Source organism: Pseudonaja textilis, chromosome 11, assembly GCF_049901715.1.
Source record: "Pseudonaja textilis isolate UNSWEBS1 chromosome 11, rPseTex1.2, whole genome shotgun sequence".
NCBI lineage: Eukaryota > Metazoa > Chordata > Lepidosauria > Squamata > Elapidae > Pseudonaja > Pseudonaja textilis.
The window spans coordinates 20928845-20954968 of record NC_142000.1 but is presented as its reverse complement, the minus strand read 5'-3'; the positions used below and the strand labels follow the sequence as shown (position 1 = coordinate 20954968).

At 49.5% G+C, this 26124-nt stretch overlaps 1 protein-coding gene across 8 annotated transcripts in view; it reads left to right on the top strand.

Moving 5' to 3' along the window:
• GSE1 (Gse1 coiled-coil protein) overlaps positions 1–26124 on the top strand; it is a 257775-nt gene that overhangs the window by 195568 nt on the left and 36083 nt on the right. For 7 of the 8 annotated variants that reach the window (XM_087940751.1, XM_087940750.1, XM_087940755.1 and 4 more), the window contains one exon: positions 14101–14319. In XM_087940751.1, the coding sequence (XP_087796877.1) occupies positions 14101–14319 (219 nt within the window). Of the gene's footprint in view, positions 1–356; positions 1960–14100; positions 14320–26124 lie in introns of those variants that run through there. The other variant, XM_087940753.1, reaches the window with a different exon arrangement.

Here is a 26124-nt window from a genome sequence, read left to right as displayed (position 1 = left end):
AGGCATCGCTCTTGGATCTGGAGAAGGGCGTTTCCCAAACTTGGCAACATTAAGATGGGTGGACTTCAACTCCCAGAATTCCTCTGACCTGAAGATGTGGGGAGTTGAAATCTACACACCTGAGAGCTGCTAAGGTTGAGAAATGCTGCTCTAGAATATAAAAATGGCTTTCTCCTTCTCCTCCTTTTCCTTTTTTCTACCCACCCTCCCTTTCCTTTCCTTTCTTCCCCTCTTCCTCCCTCCTCCCTCCCTCTTCTTCTCTCCTCCTTCCCTCTTCTCCTCTCTCCCTTCCTCCCTCTTCTTCTCTTCCTTCTCCCTCCCTCTCCTCCTCTCTCCCTTCCTTCCTCCCTCTTTTTCTCTTCCTTCTCTCCTCCGTCCCTCTTCTCCTCTCTCCCTTCCTCCCTTCCTTCCTCCTCTTCTCTGTCTTCCTCCCTCCCTCTCTCTCTTCCTTCTCTCCTCCCTCCCTCTCTCTTCTCCCCTCCCTTCCTCCGATCCTCCCTCCCTCCCTCTTCTTCTCTGTCTTCCTTCCTTCTTTCCCTCCCTCCCTCTTTCCTGCCCTTTCCCTCCCCTTCTTAAAGGACCTTTAAGTCCCCACCACCACGTCCCCTGAAGAAATCCAAGTGTCTCTCCTGGAATCGCGCCCTTCCTGGGGGAGGGGTGATGCTGAACGTCAAAAGCCTCGTTGCCTCCTAACCCGAGCGAGAGGGGCTGAGCGAGAAGGCCCACCGAGAGGAACTCTCGCTTCCACCCACTCTCTTCCCCCTTGACAGCCTGCAAGCGTGTCATTCCCACTCTCCCCACTGCTCCTTCCTCCAACCGACAAGGGCCCTCCCCTGTCACCAAGGCAGGCAGGCAGGTTTCACTTCTTGGCCCGGGGCGTCTCCTCTTGCCATAAAGCCACGGAGGAGAAGATGGCAGCTTCCCAGCGCCTGGTTCCCTGCCAGCAGAGAAGTCGGAGGCGTGTGCAGCGCCTGCCGGAGCGGCGAAGCCTGCAAGTGCTGACAAACGCACTCGCTCGGGGGTTCTCGGAGGCAGTTGGAGAGAGACACACACACACACCTGCATCTCGGGCAAAGCGATACCCAGGTGCTAATTGGGTACAAGGCAAAGCTCTGGACTGAAGCTTTCCACACCTTTATTTTGTCCTCTCACAGCCCAGCCACAGTCCTCGTCTTGCACCTTGCGAGACCCGGGAAACCATTGACTCTGAAGCAGGGTGAGGATGACCCCTTGACGCCAGCGTTCCTGAGCCAGGTGGGCCAGCCCAGGTAGCCCAGCTAGGTGCTCCCCTTTCTCCCTCCACCCCTGGCAGACTTGGTGGAAAGCCGCCTTCCCTGCGTCGCTTTGCTGCAGAGCCAAAACTGCAGCGTTGCATCCGAGGAGACAGGCAGTCTGTCTCCAGTGGGTCATCCCAGGCACTCTGTAACTTCAGCAAAATTGCGAGGTGCTGACGGCAATTCCTCAGGTTCCCGTTGGGCTGTGGCAGGTGGAGTCCTTCCTCCCTACCTAGCACCTCCGTGCGGTGCAGGTTTCATCTGTTGGATGGCTGCCTGTGGGGCAGCTGTTTGATAGAGGGCAGCTGGCTAGAAAGAAGGCAGGCTTTTAAAAAAAAACCAAAAAAAAAAAAAACCCAAAGCAGAAAGACAGCCAGCTGGTTTGTTTGCTGAAAAGCGGCACCCGACTCTGGTTTGGCATGGTAGGTTCTTTTTTCTTCTTCCTCCAGCCCTGTCGATGCAGGAGAGGACAGAACTGGGCGGGGGAGAAGGGGATAGAAGAACTGAACTGACACTGAGGGTGGGGGGTGTTCAGCTCCGGCAGGTGGTTTGAGGGCAGGGGACACAAACGGGGAGTCCCTCCCCATCTCTCTGTCGGCTGGTTTGCTCCTGGCACAAGAAATGGAGGCAAACACTGGAGTAAGGCAAGGAACGTTCGACCTTTGGGGTGCTTTCCTTTGCAAAGGTGAGTTTCAGAATGATTTTACACACACACACACACACACACATAAACATGCTCTTCCAGTTTTTCGGGGTGTCAACTTCTTACGCTGCCCTCCTCATTTCGGGGAGAAGGCTGACCACTAAATTTTACAAAGGGGTCTCCAGATGTCCGCCGGACAAGCATTGTATGATGCTGTCAGTGTTTTTCAAACCTGGCCCCTTTAAGATGGGTGGACTCCAACTCCCAGAATCCCCCAGCCAGCTAGGCTGACTGCAGCATTCTGGAAATTGAAGTTCATTCATCTTGAAGCATCCTGGATGAAGGATTCTGAGATTTGAAGGCCTCCCATATCTCAAAGGGGCAAAAGGTTGAAAAACACTGCTGTCAATCAAGGAAGCTGCTTAGTTCCTTCTCGGAGTCAAGGAAAAAAGCACTCTGTGTATGGGCAGAAAATCGTTTTCAGCAGTGATGTCAGCGTGGCTCTGGCAACAGATGCAAGGAGGGTTTGGCTGAGCTCCAGGGGTAGGTCAGGGCGAAGCAGGGCAGGGCAAACAGACTGGGCTGGGAGTGAAATCCTATGCCACTCAACTGGATGGCTGGAGTTGGTTAAAAAGGTGAGCTGGTTTTGACATTTATGTTTTACACAGCTACCCGGTTCTTTAACTGTGTTTCGTCGAGAAAGATGCACCCAGTGGTATCTTGGGTTGTGTCCAGGGGGAATGGTGAGGATTGTGTGCCACACAAGGATGTTGACAGAGGAAAGGAGAGAGGGAAAGGCAGATCTGGAAACTCTGCAAATGTCCCTCAAGTAATCAGCAAAATGTTTCATGCTGTAGACGAGTTGAAAAGATGTTCCAAAACAGAAGCTTGTTTTGTATGGAAAGGCACCTTGTATGCACATGCGCGTCGGGGAGGGGAGAGTGTGAGGGGCTCCGCATGTCACAGTCAGAAGATGACGGACGGGTTGTGGTTTTCCTGGAAATGCATCTGCTTGCAAATCAGTTGTGGGCAGTTTAACGAAGCAGCTGCATCGGTTGGGCTAGAAATATGGAAGAGAAGAGCGTTTGCCATGAATAAACGCGTCGGAGGAGGCTGTGGAGCATTGTGTGTCAAACCTGGCAACTTTTTAAGACAGGTGGACTTCAACTCCCAGAGTTTCCCAGCCAGCAACCTGGGAGTTAAAGTCTACATATCTTCAAGTTGCTAAGGTTGAGGAACCCTGGTCTCTGTAGGATCTGCTCCAGTGGTGGGATTCAAATTGTTTTATCACCGTTTTGGTGGGTGTACTTTGCCTAACACCGACAGGCAGCTTTCCCCAAACCAGCTGAGGCCTGCAGCGCCAATCAGCTGATTGTTAGAGGATTTTTTTCCCCTCCTCTCAGCTGATCGTGGGCTTTTTTTTTACTACCAGTTCAGCCGAACCGGTAGTATACCACCACTGATCGGCTCAGGCTGACAAACACTGGTTTGAAGGATCTGCTGAGGCTGAGGAACCCTAGTCTGAAGGATCTGCTCAGGTGCTGTGCAGAAGCTTCAGTGGCCAACTGATCTGGCTGGTTTTAAGGCCTCCTTACATAGAGGAGGAAGGTAGGACTGGCATTGCTAGCTCCATAAATTGTGGCTTGATTGTTCTGTTTCATAGCTGTCCGCTTTGATGGCTGCATATGATAAACTCAAGTTCACCGGAGGAGACCAAACTCACAGAGCTGAATCCTTCAGCTCCAGGGATTGTGGAGCCAGCTCGGCTTGTTCTGCAGGTCCATTGACATGCGCCCCAAATAGCTCCACTGGTTTTGCAAGCAGTACAAAACAATTAAGGCTGGGTTGTAGAGAGCTCATTTGCTAAGGTCCCCCAGAAAGCATCACTGGCAAGACTTCAGAAGGGAGCAGTCAGCTGGACCGACCCTCGTTGAGATTCGCCAGGTGGTTGGCATCGTATTACCTGACCAGGTGGTGGTCAATGTTGTCAGAGCAGCAGGACGCAAACGGAATATTTCCTTGGCCACTGGACCTTGGAATAAGTGTGTTGTAATAGCCCTAGCACAACCCTACTGGTGCTTGATGTCAGGAATGTACAACAAGTCCTTGAAGGTCTCCAGAGGTTCTTCATAGCAAAGCCACCCAGTGATGAAGGAGGTGAAGATGGATTTGCCTGAAGTTCCTCTGATTATTTTGGACATCAGGCAACTGCTGAGGAAGTTGTGGGGGTTTTTTTTTGATCCCAAGCAACACCTTCCAGGTTTATGGGAAAGCTTGCTACTCGTGGATAACTCCTGCATCTTTAGATATTGCAGGCAGGGAACAGAGGGAGGAGACCATCCAGGACTTGCTGTAACTCCGTCCCTGCTGGTAGAAGGCTCCATGCAGTGAGTAGGCACTCTTGCAGAGGGCAAACAACGTGGGCAGAGATGATGGTGGAATTCCCCATGAGAAAAGAATCAACACGGGTGCGAGGGCAGGAGAAACTGTCCTTGGCGTGCCCATCCAAACCTGGAAAAAATTCAGACCCACCTGTTCAATGATTAAAATGGACTTGGATGGGCTGTGTCTTTTCTTGGGACTCCTTGGTTGAGAAGAAGAGACCTCAGAAGAATTAGCTCTGGAGCCGTCACATGGGGTTTTAGCTACGTAAGATCTGAACCGTTCCCATTTGTTCGTGGACTGAGGGCTACGTCCGTGTGCCGCTGGCTGGCCTTTTCACATTCCGCAGGCTGCTGATCACGGTTGCTTGTGAGAAGTTTTCACATTCTCTGGCTTTGGGTGATGGTCTGTTTGCACAAGAGGTTGAATGACATGGAACACCAGAAGCAACGTAACATTGGTCGAAGAACATTAGTGTCGGGGATTATCGGAGCCTTATCCCCCTTACCTCTGAGCAAAGCTGCTTTCTATCAAAGCAGTTTTTGGACAGCTGTCAATTATGAGAACATCTCGAACTCTGCTGAGGCTCTTGCAGATGGCTAGGTGGCATGGTGGAAAACACAGGCGCGAGCATATTTACCTACTTGACATTCTTCATTTGGTACACAAGACATGCTACTCACTTACCTGGTATTATGAGGTGGCTGGCTGGGTGGACCTTTTAAGGGTTTTGCACAGACTTATACAACTTGACTTTAGAAACTGTATCCTGGAAATAGATAGGGGTTTGGAGTTTCTGGCAATTAAATGGTTTCAGGATAATATATATGGGGCTGATTCACTTCTGTGGGTCTTATTCATGGGTCTCCCATCCACCCAACTCCATGGTTGGTGAAATACTCTGTCAAGCTCTGAAGTTTTTTCTTTTCTTTATCTGGACGAATATATGCTGTTGCGGATTTCCAGAATTAAGCCATGTCGTGTTGTGAGAATTTAGGTGGTCTTTTCACTCGTGTTTTGATGAGGAGCTGAGGGAGAAAAAAAAAATCTAACCTCCCCTTGGATGATACAAGGAATAATAGAAATAGGGTATCAGCTGTTTTGCCCAAGCCAGATTTAATTCCTAATTAGGCTCCAAAGAGAAGGGTGTGTGTGAGAGAGAGAGTTTCCCACTATGCACCACTGATCCAACCCCAAATTGATAGAAAGACTTCTAGCGGTCATCTTGTGGTCAATCAATGCTTGAGGTCCACTCAACTTATAATAAACCTGGACAGCTCTGCAGTGAAGGAATGTGCTTTCTCAGTTTGTCTGGTTGGAAAAGCTTCGTGTACATCGTTCTGTACCACAGTAGCAGTACAGCAGCCTGTGGCGCAAGAAAAGCCAGAAATTTCAACCAGCAGATAATGAAACCCTGTCAGCTAGAAGCAGATTTAGAAGCTCCTGTCCTTAGGACAAACTCTGAATGAGTAGGAAGGAAAGCCACCAAACTGGTTTGGTAGGCCTTGGAGGGAGATAGCAAAATAGGCCTAGATTCTATTCAAGGGTGGAGAAAGCCAGCCTCCTTCAGTTGAGGTTCCTCACCCAAAGCATGGAAGTCTGTTTTTTTCTAGAAAACTTCTATTGCTCAAGATGGAGAGCAGAGATTGCATAAGGTATTCCTAGGCTGAACCTAGGAAGAAACAGGCATTACCTAGAGAAGAAAAGGATTAACTTTTGAAGATCCCCTCCGGCCAATCAAATGTGGTACGAAGAAAGTAGGTTTTCTCCCTCTGTCAAAACCCAAGGAACGGGGGTCGTTCAGTGAAGCTGATTAGAATGAGAGATGAAAGTACACCTTTCCACAGCACATAATTAACCTGTAGAGCTCATTGTTGTAGTTTGTGTGAAAGTTAACTTGGATGGGTTTAATGGCGAATGAATTAAGTGTTATGGAGAATATGAATATCTAAGTCTACCTTGAACCCTCTGTGTTATCTCCGGGACTGGACATATGATCCAGGCATCAGCGGAAGATGAACAGTGATGAGAAAGGACTACATTACCCATCTCCTTCTGACAATTGGCCTATGTGAGAAATTAAATGTAGGAATAAGATGGGCACAACCCAACAAGGCTCTTATTACGAATATCTACACTTTGGCCAACAGGTCAACCATAAAGATGGTTTCTTTGGTATTGAGAAGGGGAATAAGAAGGGAATAAGAAGGTTTTGTTGTTGGGGGCTGTTGTTTCATGATCATCCTTCATGTTGTGCAGTGATGTGTCTACTCATTCCAGCTTGTGTAGAGTCTGAAGCATCTTATAAAGTTGTTTCGTTGTCATGAAACTATCTGGGAAAAGGAAAGGGGCTATCCCAAATTTCTTCCACTCTTAAATTAGCTATTGCTAAATAAATCCCCACACTTGCTTTTAGTTTTGTACATCTTCTATCTCCACCCTTCTTTCTCTCCTGTCATCTTGAAGATGGCTCTCTTTGAGTTGAACATTTGGGCAATAATGGAGATTTAGCATCCAGAATTGGAAAAACCTTGGAGAGTAATTTATTTATTACTCATCTATGCTGTCACTAGTCATGAGGCTCTTGGCAATGCACAAAATTAGAGCATAAGCAATAACGTATCGCGTAACAATAAAACCTCCACAGTACCATAAACAAATAATCGAAACAATCAATATTCAGCGTAAAATGGAAGCAGTCTACAAAAACCTAATATGATCGGGTCATTTCCTAATTAAATTTCAAAAGCTCTCTGGACAGCAGTTGTCTTGACCTGCTTCTGAAGGCCATCACTCTTGAGGCTGAGCATGTTCTTCCGTAGCCCATGGATCATGATGGAGAAGTATCTTCTCCTCATCTCAGCCCTGCTAAGGTCACAGAAGTGAGCGACCATGAACCATCTTTTCCAGGCTGTTCATCTTGGAAGGATCCATTCTGGCTGGATGTATCATAATACCAAGTTTTAGAGGTCAACGCTTTCAACCAACCCTTTCAATTTCACCCGAAAACCTCTTGGGACAGGTGTTGTGTTGTCTTTGTGTTGTGCGTAGTGCTTGTGAACCTACAGGCCACTGCATTTTTTTAAAATCCTCACAGGCTTTGAGTGGGATAGGCAGTCCTTACGACCACAATTGTGACTAGAACTTCCCATGGCTAAACAAGATGATGTGAGTCACACTGAATTTTAAGGCCCGTTGTGCCACGGTGGTTAAGCAACTCTGTCATTATGTGAACCATGCGATCCTTGAGTGAACCCGGCTTCCCCCATTGAGTAGGCTTGTCCGAAGTTGGCAGGGAAGACCGCAAACAGCAGTGACATAACTGTCGCAAATACAGGCCAGTTTCCAAGGGGCCAAATTTGCATCGTGTGACCCTGGAGCTGTCGGAACAGTCATAAATGCCAAGGACCGGTTCTGAGTCACTTACTTCAGTGCCGTAACTTCAAACAGCCACCAAACGATTGGTTGTGAGTGGAAGAACAGCTGCATTTAGAGGCAGCCCCATTCAGAGGGATTGCAGTAGTCCAGCTGAGCCGTGATTGCAACCTTGAGCCACCTTGCAAGCGGCTCTTGCTACAGGGAAGAGTAGGGCCATCTTGTGGGGCTAAACAACGCAAAGGAACATCATGTGCTGTTCTCCTTGGCTCTGGGTACATCGTAGGCAGACAAACAGGGTGGGAACTAACACTTCCCATGTCATCCCCCCACCCACCCCCCCAGCTCCAGGCTAGGCTTGTTCCCAAGGAATCATAAAGATGAGCCTTTGTGGGCACCAGAATTCCTGGGCTGTCCTCATTCACAAGCATTTTTTACCCCCCGGTAATAAAAAATTACCCAGAAGGGGTGATTACTCGATTTGGACCTGCAGCTGAATTGGAGGAAGGGGGTGGGGGCTTGCATCCTGCTGAGCTCTGCTTCCCGTGGTATAATTATCCCAAAGGGGGCTGTCAGGGGGGGAAAAAAGGGGCAGGATTTGGCACTTGAAGAGGGGGAACGGGGTTGGCAGCCGAGAATTCATCGGAGCTATTAACTGGTAATTACAAAGCACCAAAGTCACAAACCCGGGAGCTGGGTGCCTGTGAAGAGCTGGAGATGAAAGCAGAGGTAATTATGGAAGCCACAGGCGGCCGGCTGAGCACTGATAAGTAATGCTTCTTGAGCCATTTATGGGTTGTTGGGAGCTTGCGAGGGGGAAGAACATGGGGACGGGAAGGTAAGGGAGTAGGAGCCGCTAGCTTTCCAGACAGCCTGGTCGATTTATGCTCAGTGGGGAGAGTCAGAACCTTGGAGTAACAAGATAAGTTCCAGCAGGATTACATTGTTAGAAACGTGTTTCTCAGCCTTGGCAGCTTGAAGCCACGCGGACTTCAGCTCCCAGAATCCTTCAGCTGGCAGAGCTTTCTTTTGGTTCTCTTTGTGTTTGTTTTCTTGCAGACATTTCATGGGGAGCATCCTCGGGGCTAGAAGGGCGTGGGGTTTGTGGGGAGGGGAGGAGGAAGAAGAAGAGGAGGAGGACTGTGGGGTCCTTGCAGCTCTCTGAGCTTGGTTGTTTCCTTGCAGACCTTTCATGACCCAGCTGGGTAACCTCATCAGTGTTAGAAACAAGGAGCGTTGTAGCCACCAGCGTGGAGAAGACATTCTTGACCAGAACTGTACACAACACAAAAGGGGAAAGGGGGAAAAGAGATTTGGCCATTCTGAACGTCAGCACATCCAACCTTTTCATGCCTGCGTAGAGTCGCAGTTGACTCAACATTGACAAGGTGGCATCCAAAGAGGGAACTGTTTAGGTGAGATGGTTGGGTAGAAGAGACACCCTGGCTCCCAACATAACCGACTCTATTCTCTTCCTCCTTATCCTCCAACGACTGGAAGAGGACAGCTGCCTCTCCTCTGCCCAGTCCTCCACCTTCCTGCTGATGCAGCTTTCATGCCCAGCTGTGGTAGGAATGAATTGACCTGAGCAGAACTGGGAAGAGGGCCTCGTTTAGTGGCCATGAGTGTAATGAGAGAGGCAGAGAGGCAGAGGCCGAGTCCCTGGTCCTCCGAAGGTCTAAAGGGTGGGACGTGGCCTTGAAATCCTAGGAAAGGACAGTGGAAAGTGTGGAGATCAGAAGGGACTACCTGACGGAGCATCAATCAGAATAGAGCCGAAAAGGGCCTTGGAGGCCTTCTAGTCCAACCCCCTGGTCAAGCAGGAGACCCGATACCAACATCAGACCAGTGTCTGTCCAATCTCTTCTTAAAACCCTGCACTGTTGGAGCATCCACAACTTCTGGAGGTAAACCATTCCTCTCTCGAATTGTTCTCACTATTAGGAATGAATTGACCTGAGCAGAACTGGGAAGAGGGCCTCGTTTAGTGGCCATGAGTGTAATGAGAGAGGCAGAGAGGCAGAGGCCGAGTCCCGGCGGGCAAGGGGAAGCGGTAGAGTTCAACGCACCCCTTTCCTAACAAGCTCACTTGGAAGGTAGCCTGTCTGAAGCTTTTTTCCAGAGTCATAGCTTATGTTTCTGCACAAAGAAGGCTCTCAGCCAGCCAGCTTCCTTTCACCTCTGCCTAAACCAGGGATCCCCAAACTTGGCAACTTTAAGACTGGTGGACTTCAGCTCCCAAATCCTCCAGCCAACATAGCTGGAAGTTGAAGTCCACCAGTCTTAAAGTTGCCAAGTTTGGAGACCTCTGACCTAAACCCTGGTCAGGGGTTCGTGCTAAGCAGTAACCCCACTTAGATAGTGAATGGATGGGATTTTTATGCTTTGTTTTCTGATGGGTCTCTCCATTGAAGCTCCAAGGATTTTCTCCCGTTTTTCTTGTATATCACCCTGTGCAGCACGCTGGTGCCCCTTCATGCAAATTTCGGATGAAGGAATCTCTCCGTTTTTATCCCAAAGTGACCTTCTTTGTTAATGACAAGCGAAGCCTTTGGTGCACAGAATTGGCAAGGATCCTGCTCCTGAGCGTTTATTATTCATTTATTGGCCAAAATTTATAGGGCCGTCCATCTCGCCCAAAGTGAGTCTGGGTGGGTGTATGATGAAGCCAAAGAATGAGAATATTTTGCAAACCCATTTAAAACACCGTGCAAAAAGCATTCTTCAGAACTGCTCCAATCTCGTCTGACCAAGGCTTCCGAGACCATAATTACACACACACTTATTTTAAAAACAAGTCTTGTTTTATGGCAATGCTGGGAATTGTTTTCATTCCCAGCTGGTAATGAATCTCAAACAGTCCCTCGAGATAAGCACCCACCTTTCTCTCCTGTGAAGTGCTGCCGATAACAAGTATCCAATAAACTAGAACAAAAACCAACCGAGCTTCAAGAATGAGTCTGAACAGAATGAACGACTTTGCTTCCTGCAAAGGTTTCGTCATCTTGGCCTGTCCTTTATCCCTTATGGGAAGGGCAATCACCTCCCAGCCTTACTCCCGAGTTGCCCCTTTTGTTTCAGCTGTTCTTGCCATCTAGCAGCTCTGCGCACACGCACACTCGGAACAGGCTCCCCTTGTTCTTCTGCCTTGCTGCTGCCAGGCTCCAAAAGCAGCACCCCACTCCCAGATGGTCCTGGCCCCATCTCTGCATCGGACGCAGGATCCTTGTCTGAGTCCTCTCCAGACTCCCCGACTGGTCCCCGTTCTTCCCTACTGTCCGATTCTGCTGCCATCTACACCACCTGCTGGTGAACCACAACACAATCCACGGCTCTGCACCTGTCTCCTTCCCCCAAGCTCAGCAACCTGAGGATGCGTGGGACTTCCACTCCCAGAACTCCTCGGCCCTCAAGGATCCTGGGAATTGAAGCCCAAGTTGCTGAGGCGGAGAAAGTCTGCTTTAGGGGATATTGAGTTCCCAATGTCTAGAGCAGGGAGAGGGCAAAGGAAGAGCATCGTCTCGCTGTACTTGCTTTGTCCCTGGTTGGGGGTGGGGGAGTTCCCCCACCCCTCATCCTGCAACACAAGCTGAAGAAGGATGCTAATTTTAGCTTTGCTAATCAAGCCGTTAGCTGGCAATTCTATTTTAAGGAACCCAGCATCAGCAGTTCCCCTCTCAAAGACAGGAGACTCTGACATTCCAGAATAGAAGGCATCTCCAAGAGGCTGGAGGTTGGGGAAAAGGGGGGTCAGGGACGATCGAATGGTGCACCCCTCCAAGGAGTTTCCAATGTCCTCTTCTTGGGATCCCAAATCCGGAGGAACTCCTGGTCCTCTGAAGGTCTAAAGGGTGGGACGTGGCCTTGAAATCCTAGGAAAGGACAGTGGAAAGTGTGGCGATCAGAAGGGACTACCTGACGGAGCATCAATCAGAATAGAGCCGAAAAGGGCCTTGGAGGCCTTCTAGTCCAACCCCCTGGTCAAGCAGGAGAGCCGATACCAACATCAGACCAGTGTCTGTCCAATCTCTTCTTAAAACCCTGCACTGTTGGAGCATCCACAACTTCTGGAAGTAAACCATTCCTCTCTCGAATTGTTCTCACTATTAGGAAATTCCTCCTTAATTCCAGGTTGCTTCTCTCCTGGGTTACTTTCCATCCGTCGCTTCTTGTCCCGCCTTCAGGTGCTTTGGAGAATAGCTTGACTCCCTCTTCTTTTGCGGGCAGCCCCTCAAATACTGAAATTACTGCTATCAGGTCACCCCCCCCCCAGTCTTTCTCTTCTCTTTTCAGTTCCTGCAGCCATTCCCTGTAGGTTTTAACCTCCAGGCCCTTAGTTTTGCCCAACTCTGCATCTGATCTTGGCCTTGGGACTGTGGGAACCCCCCCACGCCCCTCCCCCACAGCCCGAGGAGAAATGAGCTGGGTTGGCTGGAGCATCTGCTCCCTCTCAAACTTTCTTCCCCCAAAAAAAAAAAATAGAAAAGGAAAATCAGTCGGTCTTGCGCTTTTCTTTCCCTACCTTGTCAACGGACAGAAGACCCGTCAGCTCCCTTCAGGGCTGTGTCAGCCCTTTTGATTTCCTTAACCCAGTTCTCCGCAAAGAGGCCGGGATTCATTGTTCCCCGTCAGGTCCCCCGCCTTCCTTCCTCACCCTCGCCTCGCTTCGAGGACATTTTCTGGAAAGGGCTTCAGCCTCTGAAGAAAGATTTGCTGGCAGCCACAAGCACAAAAAAAAAAAAAAAAAAAGAGAGAATCCAAGAAAAGAGAGTGTGAGATGGACAGAGAAAGAGAGAGAGAGAGACGGCTTGCCTGGGGTGGGAACCTTGCAAACAGTTTTCTTTCCTCTTTTATTATTTTTTGTGGAGTTTCTGGTTAGGCTGCTGTTTCATCTTGGGTATTTTTCTTGATTGGACTGGAAAGGCGGGGGAATTCTCTTCTGCAACCAAGCCCGCTACCTGAAGGATTCCGGTCCCCAGAAGAAAAAAGACATTCTTATTTTATTTTTTTAAGTCGTTTATTGAGCTGATTTTCCACCCATCTCATAGCAAACGACAGTGGGTATCGAAAGGTGCAGGGGGGGGGATTCCGCCCGCCTGAAATCCTTCGTGGGTGGAGGAAATGCTGCCCGTCTTGCTACTACATTGGAACAACCGTTCCTTGAGTAGTGACCATTCAGAGTTTAAAATGGGGCTGAAAAAACTGACAGGAACCATTTCCCCCCCCACACACACACGCTTAATGACCGTCTCAGCATCTCAGTGGTCATGGCACCAAAATCTGGACACTTGGCAACTGTATTTATGATAGTTGTAGCATCCCAACATTGTGGCGAGCGAAGTCAGTGGGGAAGGCAGAGCTACTCAACAAAACTTGTGTTACTAAGTTTATAATGCAGCGATTTGCTCAACAGCCATGGCGGGAAAGGTTGCAAAATGGGACAAAACTCACTTAACGACCGTCTTGCTTAGCTACAGAAATTTTGGGACTCAATTGTAGTCGAACATCAAGGGCTACCTGTAATTCCAAGGTTGTGGGAGGAAGGACACAGGATACTGCTGAGGTGGTGGGACACCGGGGTGGATGGACCTCCGTGCCCTATGAGGGTAGCTAACCTACATACACAACTGTAGTTGTCATCTTTCTTCCGCATCACCTGTTGGACTGGACTTAAGGCATCTTTTTGGTCAGTGAAGGTTGTGAAAGGAGTTCCAGAAACTCATGGATCTTCTCCATCCTCATTGATGGGTCCAATCCAATCCTTGGGGGGTCGTGATAGCTTGCGCATGTTTCTAATAGCTTGAGCAGAGAGGCGTCTTGCTTCCTCGCAGGCTTGTTGTGTCCTATGTGAAAAGGGCAGTGTGTGTGTGTGTGTGTGTGTGTGTTTGTGCAACATCATAGGAGTTGAATGAACTCTATCCTTCCTGGAGGCCACCATGCTGTAGTAGGCTGGGTTCAGGAGGGATCGATACCGCGACCTGAGTTCTGCAGTTCCTTCCATGACAGGTATCTCCTGGACCGTCCTACTCCAGATATTGGTCCTTTGTCTTCTACTGAAGTTGGGTTAGGAAACCTTTTCCTTTCTAAGCTATGGACCTCCAGGTCTTCTCTTACAAAATGCCTAGAAGAGACTGTCCCAACCCCGGCACCTTTAAGACACGTGGACTTCAGCTCCTAGAAGTCCACGCGTCTTAAAAACTTGCCAAAGTGGGGCGACCCCTGGCATCGAAGTTTCCTGGAAAGTCGATGCAGAATGATTTGGGCATCTTCCCTTCTCCCTTCCTTGTTCCTCGCTCTTCCCTCTCCACGTGGTTCTTCGGTGCCTGGTTGGCCCCTCTTGGTGTGTGTAAGTGTGTGTGTGTGTGAGATGTAAGCGTGATGCCTTTTCTCTTCCAGTGACACGGCTTCTTTTTCTCATTGTTTCAGGCATGAGCCATGAGCCAAAGTCACCCTCTCTAGGAATGCTTTCAACAGCCACTCGGACTACCGCTACTGTCAGCCCCCTGGCCCCGTCTCCCATCAATGGCGCCCTCGTGCCCAGTGGCAGTCCGGCTGCCAACAGCACTTTACAAGTCCAGGCTGTGCCCTCCTCCAGCTTTGCCGCCGCCTTGCGCAAACTAGCCAAACAGGCTGAAGACCCCAGAGGTAAGAGAGAGAGAGAGAGGGGAGGGGGGGGAGTGGATGGTGATCCTTTGGGCTCATAGATCGAGGTGGGCCCAGCCAGGTAGGGCGACGTCAGTAGAGACAGGAGGCATCCCAGCCCTCCCCAATCTCAGGATCTCAGAGGATCTGCACACAAGAGTTTGGGACTTTGTGGTAGGTTTCCTGTTCCTCCGTCCTCTTACAAGTAAGAGTGGGTCTGCCACCCTGAAGAGGAGGGTTCACCTTATTCTCCAAACAGCACCTGAAGGCAGGAGAAGAAGCAACGGATGGAAACTAATCAAGGAGAGAAGCAACCTGGAATTAAGGAGAAACTTCCTAATGTTGAGGACAATAAGCCAGTGGAACTGCTGGCCGCCAGAAATCGTACGCTCTCCATCAGTGGAGGCTTTAAAGAAGAGTCTAGACAGTCACTTATCTGAAATGGTATATAAGTTCTCGTGCTTGAGCAGGGGGCTGGACTAGAAGACTTCCAAAATCCCTTCCAGCTCGTTCTATTCTATTCCAAGTCTTCAGTGTTCGCCAATGATACCATTTCTATGGCTGACGTTGAAAGGTGAATAGCTAAAGGTGCCCTTGAAATAATTTAGGTCCCTTAAGAAGGGACAAATTCACTTAACGGATATTTCACTTAGCAACAGAAAAGTTGGGCTCCATTGTGGTGGTAAGTCAAACACTGACTACCTGTTTTTGCGTTTTGCCCCCAACAATCTGGGTCCTCATTTTACTGACCTGGGAAGGATGGAAGGCTGAGTCCACCTTGAGACCCATGAGGATCGAACGCCTGGCTGTGGGCAGAGTTTGCCTGCAAGGCTGCATTTGAAGCACTCCGCCAGCAGGGCTAAATGTCTTTGCCATAGAACCGTGATGGCGAACCTATGGCACCAGTGCCAGAAGTGGCACGCGCAGCCATCTCTCTGGCCATGCCAGCCATTGCCCGTTGCTCTTTCAGGTTCTGCTGTGCGCATGCATGCCAGCCAGCTGGTCTTTGTGTGTGCAGGAGTGCCAGAAACTGGAAGAGGAGCTTCCTGGCACGCATGTGCACTCCAGGAAGATGAACTCCTGGCCTTTGTGTGTCCATGTGTGCCAGAAAGTAGAACAGTGGTTGCCAACCAGTGGGCCGGGGAACACTGGTGGTCTGCAAGAAAATTTTGGTGGTCCGCAGAGTAATGTCGCCCCAACTCCCCTCCCAAAGCAATTAATCCAGGTTGTGTGGGAACACAAGGCAGTGCCACCCACATGGCCCGCGGGAACACAAGGCTTGCGTCGCTGGGCTGCTTCTTTCCGCTTCTTTCTTCTTCCACTTTTGACTGCATGCAAGGAAAGCAGCAAAAGTCTTTCTTTTTCTCCCCCAAACTCCGCCAGAAATGAGTCTTTGGGACCCTGCAAGGCCTCCTGCTCCAAGAGGCTGCGCTGTGTAACAAGTCTCACAAAGACTCATTTCTGGCAGAGTTTGGGGAAGAGAAAGAAAGACTTCTGCTGCTTCTGCTGCTTTCCTTGCATGAAGCCAAAAGTCTCTCTGCCTCTCTTTCTTCCCCTGAGAACGGAGCTGGAGACGGTATCCTGCAATCTCAAATAAAGAATGACCAATCGGTAGGAAAACGGGGTTGGGAATTTTCCTGCAGACTTTTGGGGGGATTTTCCCAGGGTCTCTGGCCCAGGGGATTTAAAATTATGAGTTTGGTGGTCCCTGAGGTCCAAAAGGTTGGCGACCCCTGGACTAGAAGACAAGGTGACCGGCACACATGCGCACACTGGGGGAACTGCTCTTCCAGTTTCCAGCCCTCCCCTCCCCCCCACACACAAACACACTCTTGTTTTGGCACTTGGTGCTGAAAAGGTTTCCCAACACTGCTCTAGAACCCTGCTCTAGAGAGGCCAAGCACCCCACATCTCCTTTGAAAGCCCCACACAAACTTTCGGGACAGCAGTCATCATGTCTGAGCCGGGAGCCTTGCAAACGCATGGGAATATCCAGGCTTTCTCTGACCCTTTGGCCAAAGAGTCCTCCTTCCCAACTAGATAGGGTCCTGCAGCCGTCTAGGCAGCTTAGCCAGGACATCTGCAGGAGATGGGCCTCCCAGTTGAAGCCCCACCCACCCCTAATGGATCTTGCAAGTGCAACAACACCCTGGGGGGTGGGGGAAATAAGAGAGGAGGACTTCAAGCATGCTGTCACAAATGCCATCGTGACCTTTTGGGCTTCCCTGGAGTCTCTCTTTGGCCTTATGACATTCTCCGTCCTTCACCAAGCCAGCAGGAGTTTCAGAGCCCTTCTCCTCACCCCTGACAACCCTGTGAAGGATTAGTCATGAGCAGAGGAAAAGAAGTTGTTTGATGGGAGGTGGGGTGGAGGTGGAGAGGAGGCCTTTCCCATCTGGTTTCTAAAAACCCCCACCCTTTCCTTCTCATCCCGTAGGTACTAGGGGCAAAAAGTGCTGAATGAGTGAATGTATCGACCGGTGTCCTTATGGCCATGACTACTGGTTAATCATTGGTAGGGCCCAAGCCGTTGAGGTCAGTGTAGACGTGACACAACTGACAGGGCTGGAAGAAGGCAAGCTTCGGAAGGAGACGTCGAAGAGCAGGAGGGTCAGAGGGTGTGGAGCAAAGGCTGAGGACCAGGAGAATGACCTTGGTTGGAAAGATCTGGAGGATGAAGGGGCTTGAGAAAGAGGGAGCAGGGGAAATAAACTCTGTGCCTTCACGGAGTTCTTAAGACTCAGAAATGCTGGCTCTATCCTGGCTGGTTTCCTGCACGTTTTTGGATTGTCCAGGAGCCTAGCTGGTCATGTCAAAAAAAGCCCGAGACAGGAAGAAGATTCCCTGACCTGGAAGCGACCCCTCCAACAGGAGTAGGGTCTCCTGCTTGGGCAGGGGGTTGGACTAGAAGATCTCCAAGGTCCCTTCCAACTCTGTTATTCTGTATTCTGTAAGGAGTGACTGACGGAAGGTTTTGATCACTTCTTTCGACCCCCCTCTTCTCTCTCCCACCTTTTACCCAAGGGGCCTTTTTCAACAGAGGTTCTCCAACTGGGGTCTGAGGACTTTCGGAGGCCCCCAAGACCCTTTCAAGAGCTCCACAAAGTCAAATCCATCAACCCTTTGAAAATGTCTCCATTTTAATTTCTCACATTGTCAGTATCGACGGCTAGAAAAGGACCTACGTAGCTCTTTGGGGTCTTCAATTCGTCTTAAAGGCTGTCCAAGGTCCTGGAGACCAAAAACACGGGAGAACGGACGCTCTAATTCCAACCACCCCAGGAAGTTCTCCAGGCCTCTGTCCTTGCGTTCCTTGATCTCCTCATCTCTGCCACGGATTCCTCTCCCTTCTCCAGTAGATGGAGATTCCCCAAGAGATGATGGGCAAGAGGCTGAGAAGGACCCACCGGGACTTTCTGAGCCGGCCTCTCGCACCTCGCAAGACAGAGAAGGAGAGAAACGCCCTGTCCTTCTAGAAGGACATCCGGTGCTCCGGTGTCTAATTCTGGAAGGAGGAAATTGCTAGTTCGGGACTGGCCATTGGCAGCAGCGGGGACCGTTTTGCGAAGCAAGCCTGGGTGCTTCTCCAGCCCCGTCATTTGTGGAGCCAGCCAGGTCTCCTCCTGGCATTCCTCTCCTCGCCCATCCTCGCTCCTTCCTCCCCGTTCAAACGCTTGTTTTATTTTTAGCCCTTGAATTCTCTTCTCTTCCCCGCCGCTTGATGGGCTAATGTCTTTCCTCGGCATTGTGTCTCGAGGGGGCAGTTTAAAAATTCAATTCAGACGGAGTAATCCAAATGCCATATCATTTGTTGTACCCCCAGAGAAAGTCTGAAGTGAGCAGAGGAAAAGAATCTGTCCTTTCCCCTGCAAATATAGGTCTCATTGCCGCTGATATGCTTCAGTGAAATTTTATTTTTCCTAAGGCTCCTAAATCTGTTCTTTCACCATCCAAAGCTCCTCCGCTAAATAGCAAAGTCGTCGTCGGCTGCTGGGTGCCGGGATGGTGAAATGCACATCTGAATATTTTGCTCTTTAATGGGCTGTTTAACTGGGGCCCGGTTGAAGGCAGGAGCCAGCAGGAAGAGACGGGGATGGAAGTCAGCCGAGCGGCAGAGAGAAGCTTGCTGGGGTGGGAGGAGGAGGAGGAGGAGGAGGAGGAGGGAGGACGACAAGGAAGAAGAGGAAGGGAGGAAGAGGGGGGAGAAGGAGAAGGGGAGAAGGAAGAGGGGAAAGAACAGGAAGAGGAGAAAGAGGGGGAAGAGAAAGGAGGAGGGAGGAGGAAGAGAAAGAGGAGGAGGAGGAGGGAGGAAGAGGTGGAGAAGGAGGAAGAGGGAGGGGAGAAAAAAGGGAGGAGGAGGGAGAGGAGAAGGGGAGAAGGAGGAGAAGAAGAAATAATTGACTGTAATCTAGATTGGAGGGAAAGAGAAAAGGAAAAGGAGAAAAAGAATAATCTAGGAAAAAGGAGGAGAACAAGAAGAGGAGGAGGAGGAAGGGTTTAATCTAGTCCAGGCCAGCACTACAAGTCAGACCGAGCCCAATCCTGGCTTCTCTGCCTGTTGAACTCTTGCCTTGACCTTTGAAAGCCAAGGTGCCCTCTTCCTCCTCCGGAGGAGATGCCAAGCAAGCCATCACCCTTAGAGGACGGCCCAGAGCCCTGGCGGATACTCCCCGAGGTCCCGTGTTCAAAGGCCACTTGCTACCCAAGATCTGTTCTCTCTGGAGGCAGCGGCCTTGAGTGATGGGTCTTTGGCATGGAGGGTCCGTGACCTTATGGCTGAGCAGCTGTTCCTTTGCAAATAAGAACAAGGGTCGGAGGGAGCCCAGCTTGAGTCTGATGGCAAATGTCCACGTTCCCTTTAAGAATGGTGAGGCTTCCCGAAGGCCAAGGGTGGGCTTTGCTTCCCCCACCCTCTTGATGGGCAGAGAGGAGTGGAGGAGGAGGACCAAGGTGCGTCCTTCAAACCTGGGGCACCTGCACACTCGGGTTCCCAAGGTTAGCATCAAGGAAAACCTACCCTGGGCAGACACCTATGGGAGGATGGGGTGGATCGGTGGCATTTTTGGTCTTCCTAAAAGTTGGGGTGGGGGACGGGACAACTGGAGAGCCAGGAAATGTCACCTGTGTCTGCTGCATTGAAGCCAGAGTCTTCATCTCTTTAAGACCAGGGAGTCAACAGATGGCTTTCCCAGCGGGAGAAGGACGAAATGGACTTGTTCTTCCTGGCTCTGTGAAAACCCACAGCTTGCCAGGTTGCCAGCTCAAGGCCACCTTAAAGTGGGTGGGTGGGGGGGGGAAGACTCCTGAACCCCCCTCCCCCCATCAGGAATTCCTCACCATCCCCTCCACCTTCTCCACAGCATCTTGGAGACTGTTTTGGCACCTGAGGTTCCACAGGGGCAGCTTTGTTATTCCACCAGGCCTGTTCCTTTCCGAACTGTCTTTCTTCACACAGAGGCCTTCCTGGTGTGCATAGCAATTATCTACACTGGAGTTGAGAGTCAAGGAGGAATGCCTGGAATGCAGCTCTGGGTTGTTTTCCTTGCAGGTGAGCAAACCTGCGCTTCCAAGAAGAGCCAAAGGCAACTTCCCCAGAGCAAGGAACAACCTGGAGGCTTTTGAGCGGCAGTCTCCAAACTTTGCCCTTTTAAGACGTCTGGACTTCAACTCCTAGACTCTCCCAGCCAGTCATGCAACTTGACGACCTGTGGACTTCAACTTCCAGAATCTCCCAGCCAGTCAGGCATGGTTGGCTGGGGAATTCTGGGAGTTGAAGTCCACAAGTCTTAAAAGTTGTCAAGTTTGGGGACCCCTGCTTTTGAGGATTCAATGCAGCTTGGAAAGAAGAAGCAGAGGTGCTGGTTACTCTGCAGCCAAAAAGCATTCCCCCCCCGCCCCGCCCCCCCATGGAAGCAGTTTCTCTCTGAAGTGCCTGCTCTGCTCTATAGATTCAACCCCGCTTGGGGCTCGGAGCAATGCTGATTAACAGATTTGGAAGGGACCTTGGAGATCTTCTAGTCCAACCCTGCTCGGGCAAGAAAACCCGTATACCATCCAGACAAACGGTGGCCCAATCTCTTCTTGGAAACCTCCCGCGATGAAGCACCCGCAACTTCTGAAGGCAAGCTGTTCCACGGGTTAACTCTTCTCTCAGGAAATTTCTCCTTGGTTTAATTTCCCTCCATTGCTTCTTGTCTGGCCTTCAGGGGCTTTTGGAGAACAGCTGGGGGGCCCCTCTTCTTTGTGGCAGCCCTTCAGATATTGGAAGACTGCTGTCGTGTCACCCTTAAACCTTCTCAAGTCCTGCAACCGTTCCTTGTAGGTTTTAACCTGCAGCCTCCTAGTCATCATTGTTGCTCTTTTCTGCACTCTCAGAATAGATAGATAGATAGATCCAGATAGATAGATAGATAGATAGATAGATAGATAGATATTATGGCGACCAAACCTGGCTTGGAAAGGGGAATGAAACGGCACTCTGTCCACGTTCTGACACCTCCCACCCTCCATGGCGGCTTTGCCTCTCCCAGAATTGAGGTTGTAGGCAAGGCAAGTTGCGAAGCAGCCGAACGTTTCCAAGCGTTTCCATCAAAGGAAGGCGAGAGCAGGCCAAGCTAATCAGACACTTAAATGCTACGAGCGAAGGAAAAGAGGCTTGATAGAGGCAGAAAACGTGTTATTGTAGTGGAAATTACCGATTCTTTCTTCAGAGGGTGTTAATCATCCGAGTGTGGCCTCCCTCCTTTTCTCTTCTCCCTAAAGGGGAAATCAATTTGCGAAATGCTATAGATTAGAAGATGCTTCACCTCATTGTCGTCTTCGTCTTCTTCTTCTTCTCCTCATCTTTCGGTTCCCTCCCCAGTTTCCCCCTTGGTGGCTTCCTCCTTTCCCTCTCCCGCTGCTGGCTGCTTAGCCCCATCCAAAGCCACGTTAGAGGATTCGCACATAGATTTTCCTGAAGCGGGCCCGCCTGCCTCCAGCTCCCCTTTGCAAGCTATATACAGATATCTGTCCCAGCAAGATTTGGTTGGAAGTGGGAAGAAAGGAGGGAGGAAACCCAACCTGGCAGAGAGCTTTTTCTTCTTTGTTGATTTAGATGTCATGGGTGGTAGGACAGGAGAAGGAGGATCACTTTTCTTCGTTTTGGGGGGGGGTGAGGGATTTTAATGTCATGAAGTGGCATGATTTGAGCGCTAGGAAACAAAAGGAAGAAGGAAGGATCACTTTTTTTTGGCTTGGAGGCTACTCTGCCTCTCCGGGTTCTGGCGAGGGATCAATCGAGGGATTTTTAATGCGAGATCAGGACTAGTGGGAAGCCATTTGGATCCCATTTGACTGTTATTTGGAGGTTTTTTTTTCCTCTAGTTAACCCTCTCTGTTGCATTAATTGAAAAATTAGAACTTAGGGAAGTGAATTCCTATATCTGTAGCACGGGGAAATGAAATAAATATTAAATGCAAACAAGAGTTGAAAACCCCAGATAAAAAGCAAAAACGGGCATTGAAGAGAAGCCCATTTTTAATTTGGATCAGAGGAGCGAAAGAGTGGGTGAGTGGGAGGCATTCAGACCCTCCAAAAATCTTTTTAAAAAGATTTTTAAAAAAAACAAAACAGAATTGGGGTTGTCCTGTTTTTTAAACAAAGCAAAACAGAAGAGCAGGAAAACGAGGCCACACTTGTGAGATGCACACACTGTTCGCAGACGCGTTACCTGCTCTTTAAGCTGTGGCTTGTAAATCTGGTGAGGAAAGAGCCGAATAGGATTTGTGTGTTTCCGTATTCTGTCCCCGCACCCCTTTTGTGCTGGTAGCATAACCAGTTGTGGGGACAGGAGGTTCCACGCTGTGGCTTTATGTGGCTGGGAGGTGAACTGCTTGTGTTCAATCTCCACCCTTGTGACCTGCCCAAGGAATTCTGGTTGTGCGAACGGTGCTTGCAACCAATATCTGTGCTAGTGTGAAACCCAGACACTTAGAGGAATCGAGAGTCCATATCTAACCCCCCCAAAGGCAAAGGACACATTTCCAGAGTGGACCTCTGCCAGGGACAGTTTGTTTAATTTCCTCTAATCAATGGTTCCTTCCTCTTTATAATATCTATCTTTCCCAAGACGCTTCTCAAAAAAAGTAGGGAGGAACCAAAGCAATAAAACAGCCCCTGGAAATGGCTCATGATCGATTTATTTAAAAGTGCATCAGCACAAAAGGAAGGGTCAACAGAAAGAATAAAATCAATCGTTAAAAAAACCTGGGCACAATGAAAAGGGATTTCAAATCCCATCTCAGAAGAGAAGGTTGGGTAGATTTCCACAGGGGAGCCGAACGTTCATTTATTTCTTCAACAGAGAACCCACCACCCCCAAAAGGCTTGAGCATTTGGTCCAATTGAGAAGACCCTCAGCAACTGACCCGTTTGATTTCTGGATTTCAGAGCCTGGAAAACCGAAGGCCAGACGTCTGTGGAGATTCTCAGTTCTCCAGGTCGTGGTTGTCCCAGAGGGGCTTTGGCAAGAGACAACTTGCTTTGTTTTTCCTTGAAGAGGTTTCGCGTCTCATCCAAGGAGCTTCTTAACTCTAAGCGGAAGAAGCTTCTCGGATGAGAAGCAAAAACGTCTTCAGAGAAAAACCGGAAAGTCCAGCTGTCTCTTGAAAAAAAAAAAAGGCACCTTTGGGACAAAGGCCAGATGAACTACAAAGAGTGACAAAGCAAACTTTGGAGCCCCCCAGTATGCAAAGAAAGGGGCCAAAGAAAACACAGAGGGCAGAGCATAAAATGAAATCCCAAAAAATTTCCTGCTTGCATTTATCTTAAAGTGCAGGGCAGAAAGTTTTGGACAAAGGCTTTTTTGGGGGGGGGGGGGGAGAATCCCTCTGATTTCTTTGTTTTTATATAATGGTTTCATTAAACACGACAATGGACCAGAATAAAAGTGAATACAACCTAAAAAAAGAAAAGAAAAAAGTGCAGAAAAGAAAAATAGAAAAAATGTAGTTAAAAAAAAGACAAATATATAAAGAAATGATTTCCCCTTTATCACAGAAAGAATTAACAATTTTAGGAAAGCACCGCCTTCTTTTAAAATATAACAAATGTTTTCCCATAGCCCATCTCTTATCTATAAACAAATCCTTAAAACATTGTGGTTAAGTGCATCAAGGGTTAATTCTTTAATCCTTCCTTCCTTTCTTCTCTCCCTCCCTCCCTCCCTCCGTTCTGCTCTTCTTCCTTCTTCCTCTTCTTCTTCTTCTTCTTCCTTCCTTCTTCCTTCTTCCTTCCTTCCTTCTCCTTCCCTCCTTCCCTCCTTCTCTCTCTTCTTCCTTTCTCCCTCCCTCCCGTCCTCCTTCTGCTCTTCTTTCCTTCTTCTCTTCTTCTTCTTCCTTCCTTCCTTCCTTCTCCCTCCCTTCCTCCCTCCCTCCTTCTCTCTCTTCTTCCTTCTTCTTCTTCCTTCCTTCCTTCCTTCTTTTCTTTCTTCTCCTTCCTTCCCCTCCCTCCTCCTCCTCTTCTTCTTCTTCCTCTTCTCTTCTCTTCTCCTCCTTCCCTCCCTCCTCCTCCGTCCTCCTCCTTCCTTCTTCTTCCTTCCTTCTCTCTTCTCCTTCCTTCCCTTCTTCTCTTCTTTCCTTCCTTCCCTTCCTCCCCTTTCATCTTTTAAATAACTTTTTATAAGATTTTTTTTTTCGAAAAAAGAAGGTAGGCAGAGAAAACATTCCAGGCTGCATCCATGCGATTTTATCCCACGTGGGTTTGAGAAGGTCAGAAAGATCTAGAGAACCTCCGGGAGCCCAGCTGAGCGCAGAAAAGCCGCTCTGGCCTTGAGAGAGGAATATGGCGTCTCTGGCGCAGCAGGAAAAACACAAGCTGTGGCCGGTGGATGCCAGGCGACAACTGGAGAGCCCCACCTCCGGGCTCCTGGAAGGGCATCACCTTCTCCTTGCAAGCCCATTCTCTTTCATCTCCAAAGAGAAGCCAGCAGAGAGGAGTGTGCATTGCGGCTGCCGCGGCTGCATCTGGTTAGCGTGGAGCCTTTCGGAAACGGGAAGCTGCTTAGCATATTTATTGATATCAAATGGATGTTAATTGAGTTCTGGGAACTCAGAGGGTTCAAAGTGGCTTTGTGTGTGTTTCTGCTGGCTGGGGAGGCGAGGAGGAGGAGGAGGGAGTGTGTCAACACTGTACTGGTCCCTCCGAGTGCGACCGTGGGACAACCCGCCAGTTGGGTAGAGTCTAGCGTAACGGTAGCCAACCAGTGGGCCGGGGACCACTGGTGGTCCGTGAGAAAATTTTGGTGGTCCATAGAGGAATATCACCCCACCCCCCAAAGCAATTAATCCAGGCTGCGCTGGAACACAAGGCTTGTGTCATTTGCATTGAGAACAACATGAGATAGTGAGGGGAGGGGGGAAATGGCGGAGGGGGGGAACTTGCCCCACTCGCCCCACGTGCCTCACCTGGCCACCAGGCTGCTTCTTTCCGCTTCTGTCTTCTTCTGCTTTTGGCTGCGCACAAGGAAAGCAGCAAAAGTCTTTCTTTCTCTCCCCCAAACTTCACCAGAAATGAGTCTTTGGGACCCTGCAAGGCCTCCTGCTCCAAGATGTTGTGTTGGTGCGACAAGTCTCACAAAGACTCATTTCTGACGGAGTTTGGGGGAGAGAAAGAAAGACTTCTGCTGCTTCTGCTGTTTTCCTTGCATGAAGCCAAAAGTCTCTCCCCCGCTCCCCCCGCCCCCGAGAATGGAGCTGGAAACAGTATCCTGCGATCCCAAGTAAAGAATGATTGATCGGTAAACTCAGGAAATAAAGGTCAGGTAAGAGCCTGGAGAGCGACTGGGCCAAAACAGCAGTAGACATAGAACCGGTTCTGTGTATGCTCTCTGTTTGCTGCTTTTCAGAGCAACCGGTTCTACAGAAGTGGACAGAACTGGTAGAGTCCCACCCCTGTACACACCCCAGTGGTTTTATCACCTGGTTCTGGAATTCCAAATGCCCACAATTCAGCCCTTGGCAACCAGCTTACCTTTAGCTTTCTGATGTGATGTGATTTACGATATATATATATATTTTTGCCAGAAATTGTCTTTAACCACTATCACAAAAAAGGTTGTAAAATTGAGCCAGTCCCAAGTGCCTCTCCTTAGCATGACTTCTGAATGAAATTCCAGGTTCTGTTATTGTCCTATGTTGCGGGTGACCTGTAATCAAATGGTTTTAGCACCTTTTGTCACCTGTCAAATGAAACTCCCCAGGACAGGGGTCTGTCTCCAACCTTGGCAACTTTAAACCCGGAGGACTTCAACTCCCAGAATTCCCCAGCCAGGTTTGCTTAGTTGAAGTCCTCCAGGCTTATAGTTGCCAAGGTTGGAGACCCCTGCCCCAGGGTGCAGCAGGAATAACCACACGCTATTTTGTCGGTAGGGGAAAGAGACATGGCTTGGCTCCATCCTCCCTGCTGATCCTAGCAAGCAGGAAATTAAAAATTCCAATCCGGTCTGAGGAAGCCTCTTCCGGAGGAAAATGTGCCTTATGCAGCAGCCTCTGGGAAGAAGATTCCCTGGCCCTTCTCCAATTCTGAAATGGGTCTTAAATTTTGTCCCCTTTGTATTTGGGCCCAGGGATGGCCATGGCAGGTCCCTCAGAGCAAAACTCGGGGATTTAAGAAAAGCTGTATTTCTTGCTTTGATGTCTAGTCGATCAATCAGGATAGAGGTCTTCCTGGAGGTCTTCCAGTCCAACCCCCTGTCCCCTGTACCATTTCGGATGAAGTGACTGCCCCGTCTCTTAAAAACCTCCAGTGGTGAAGCACCTACAACTTCT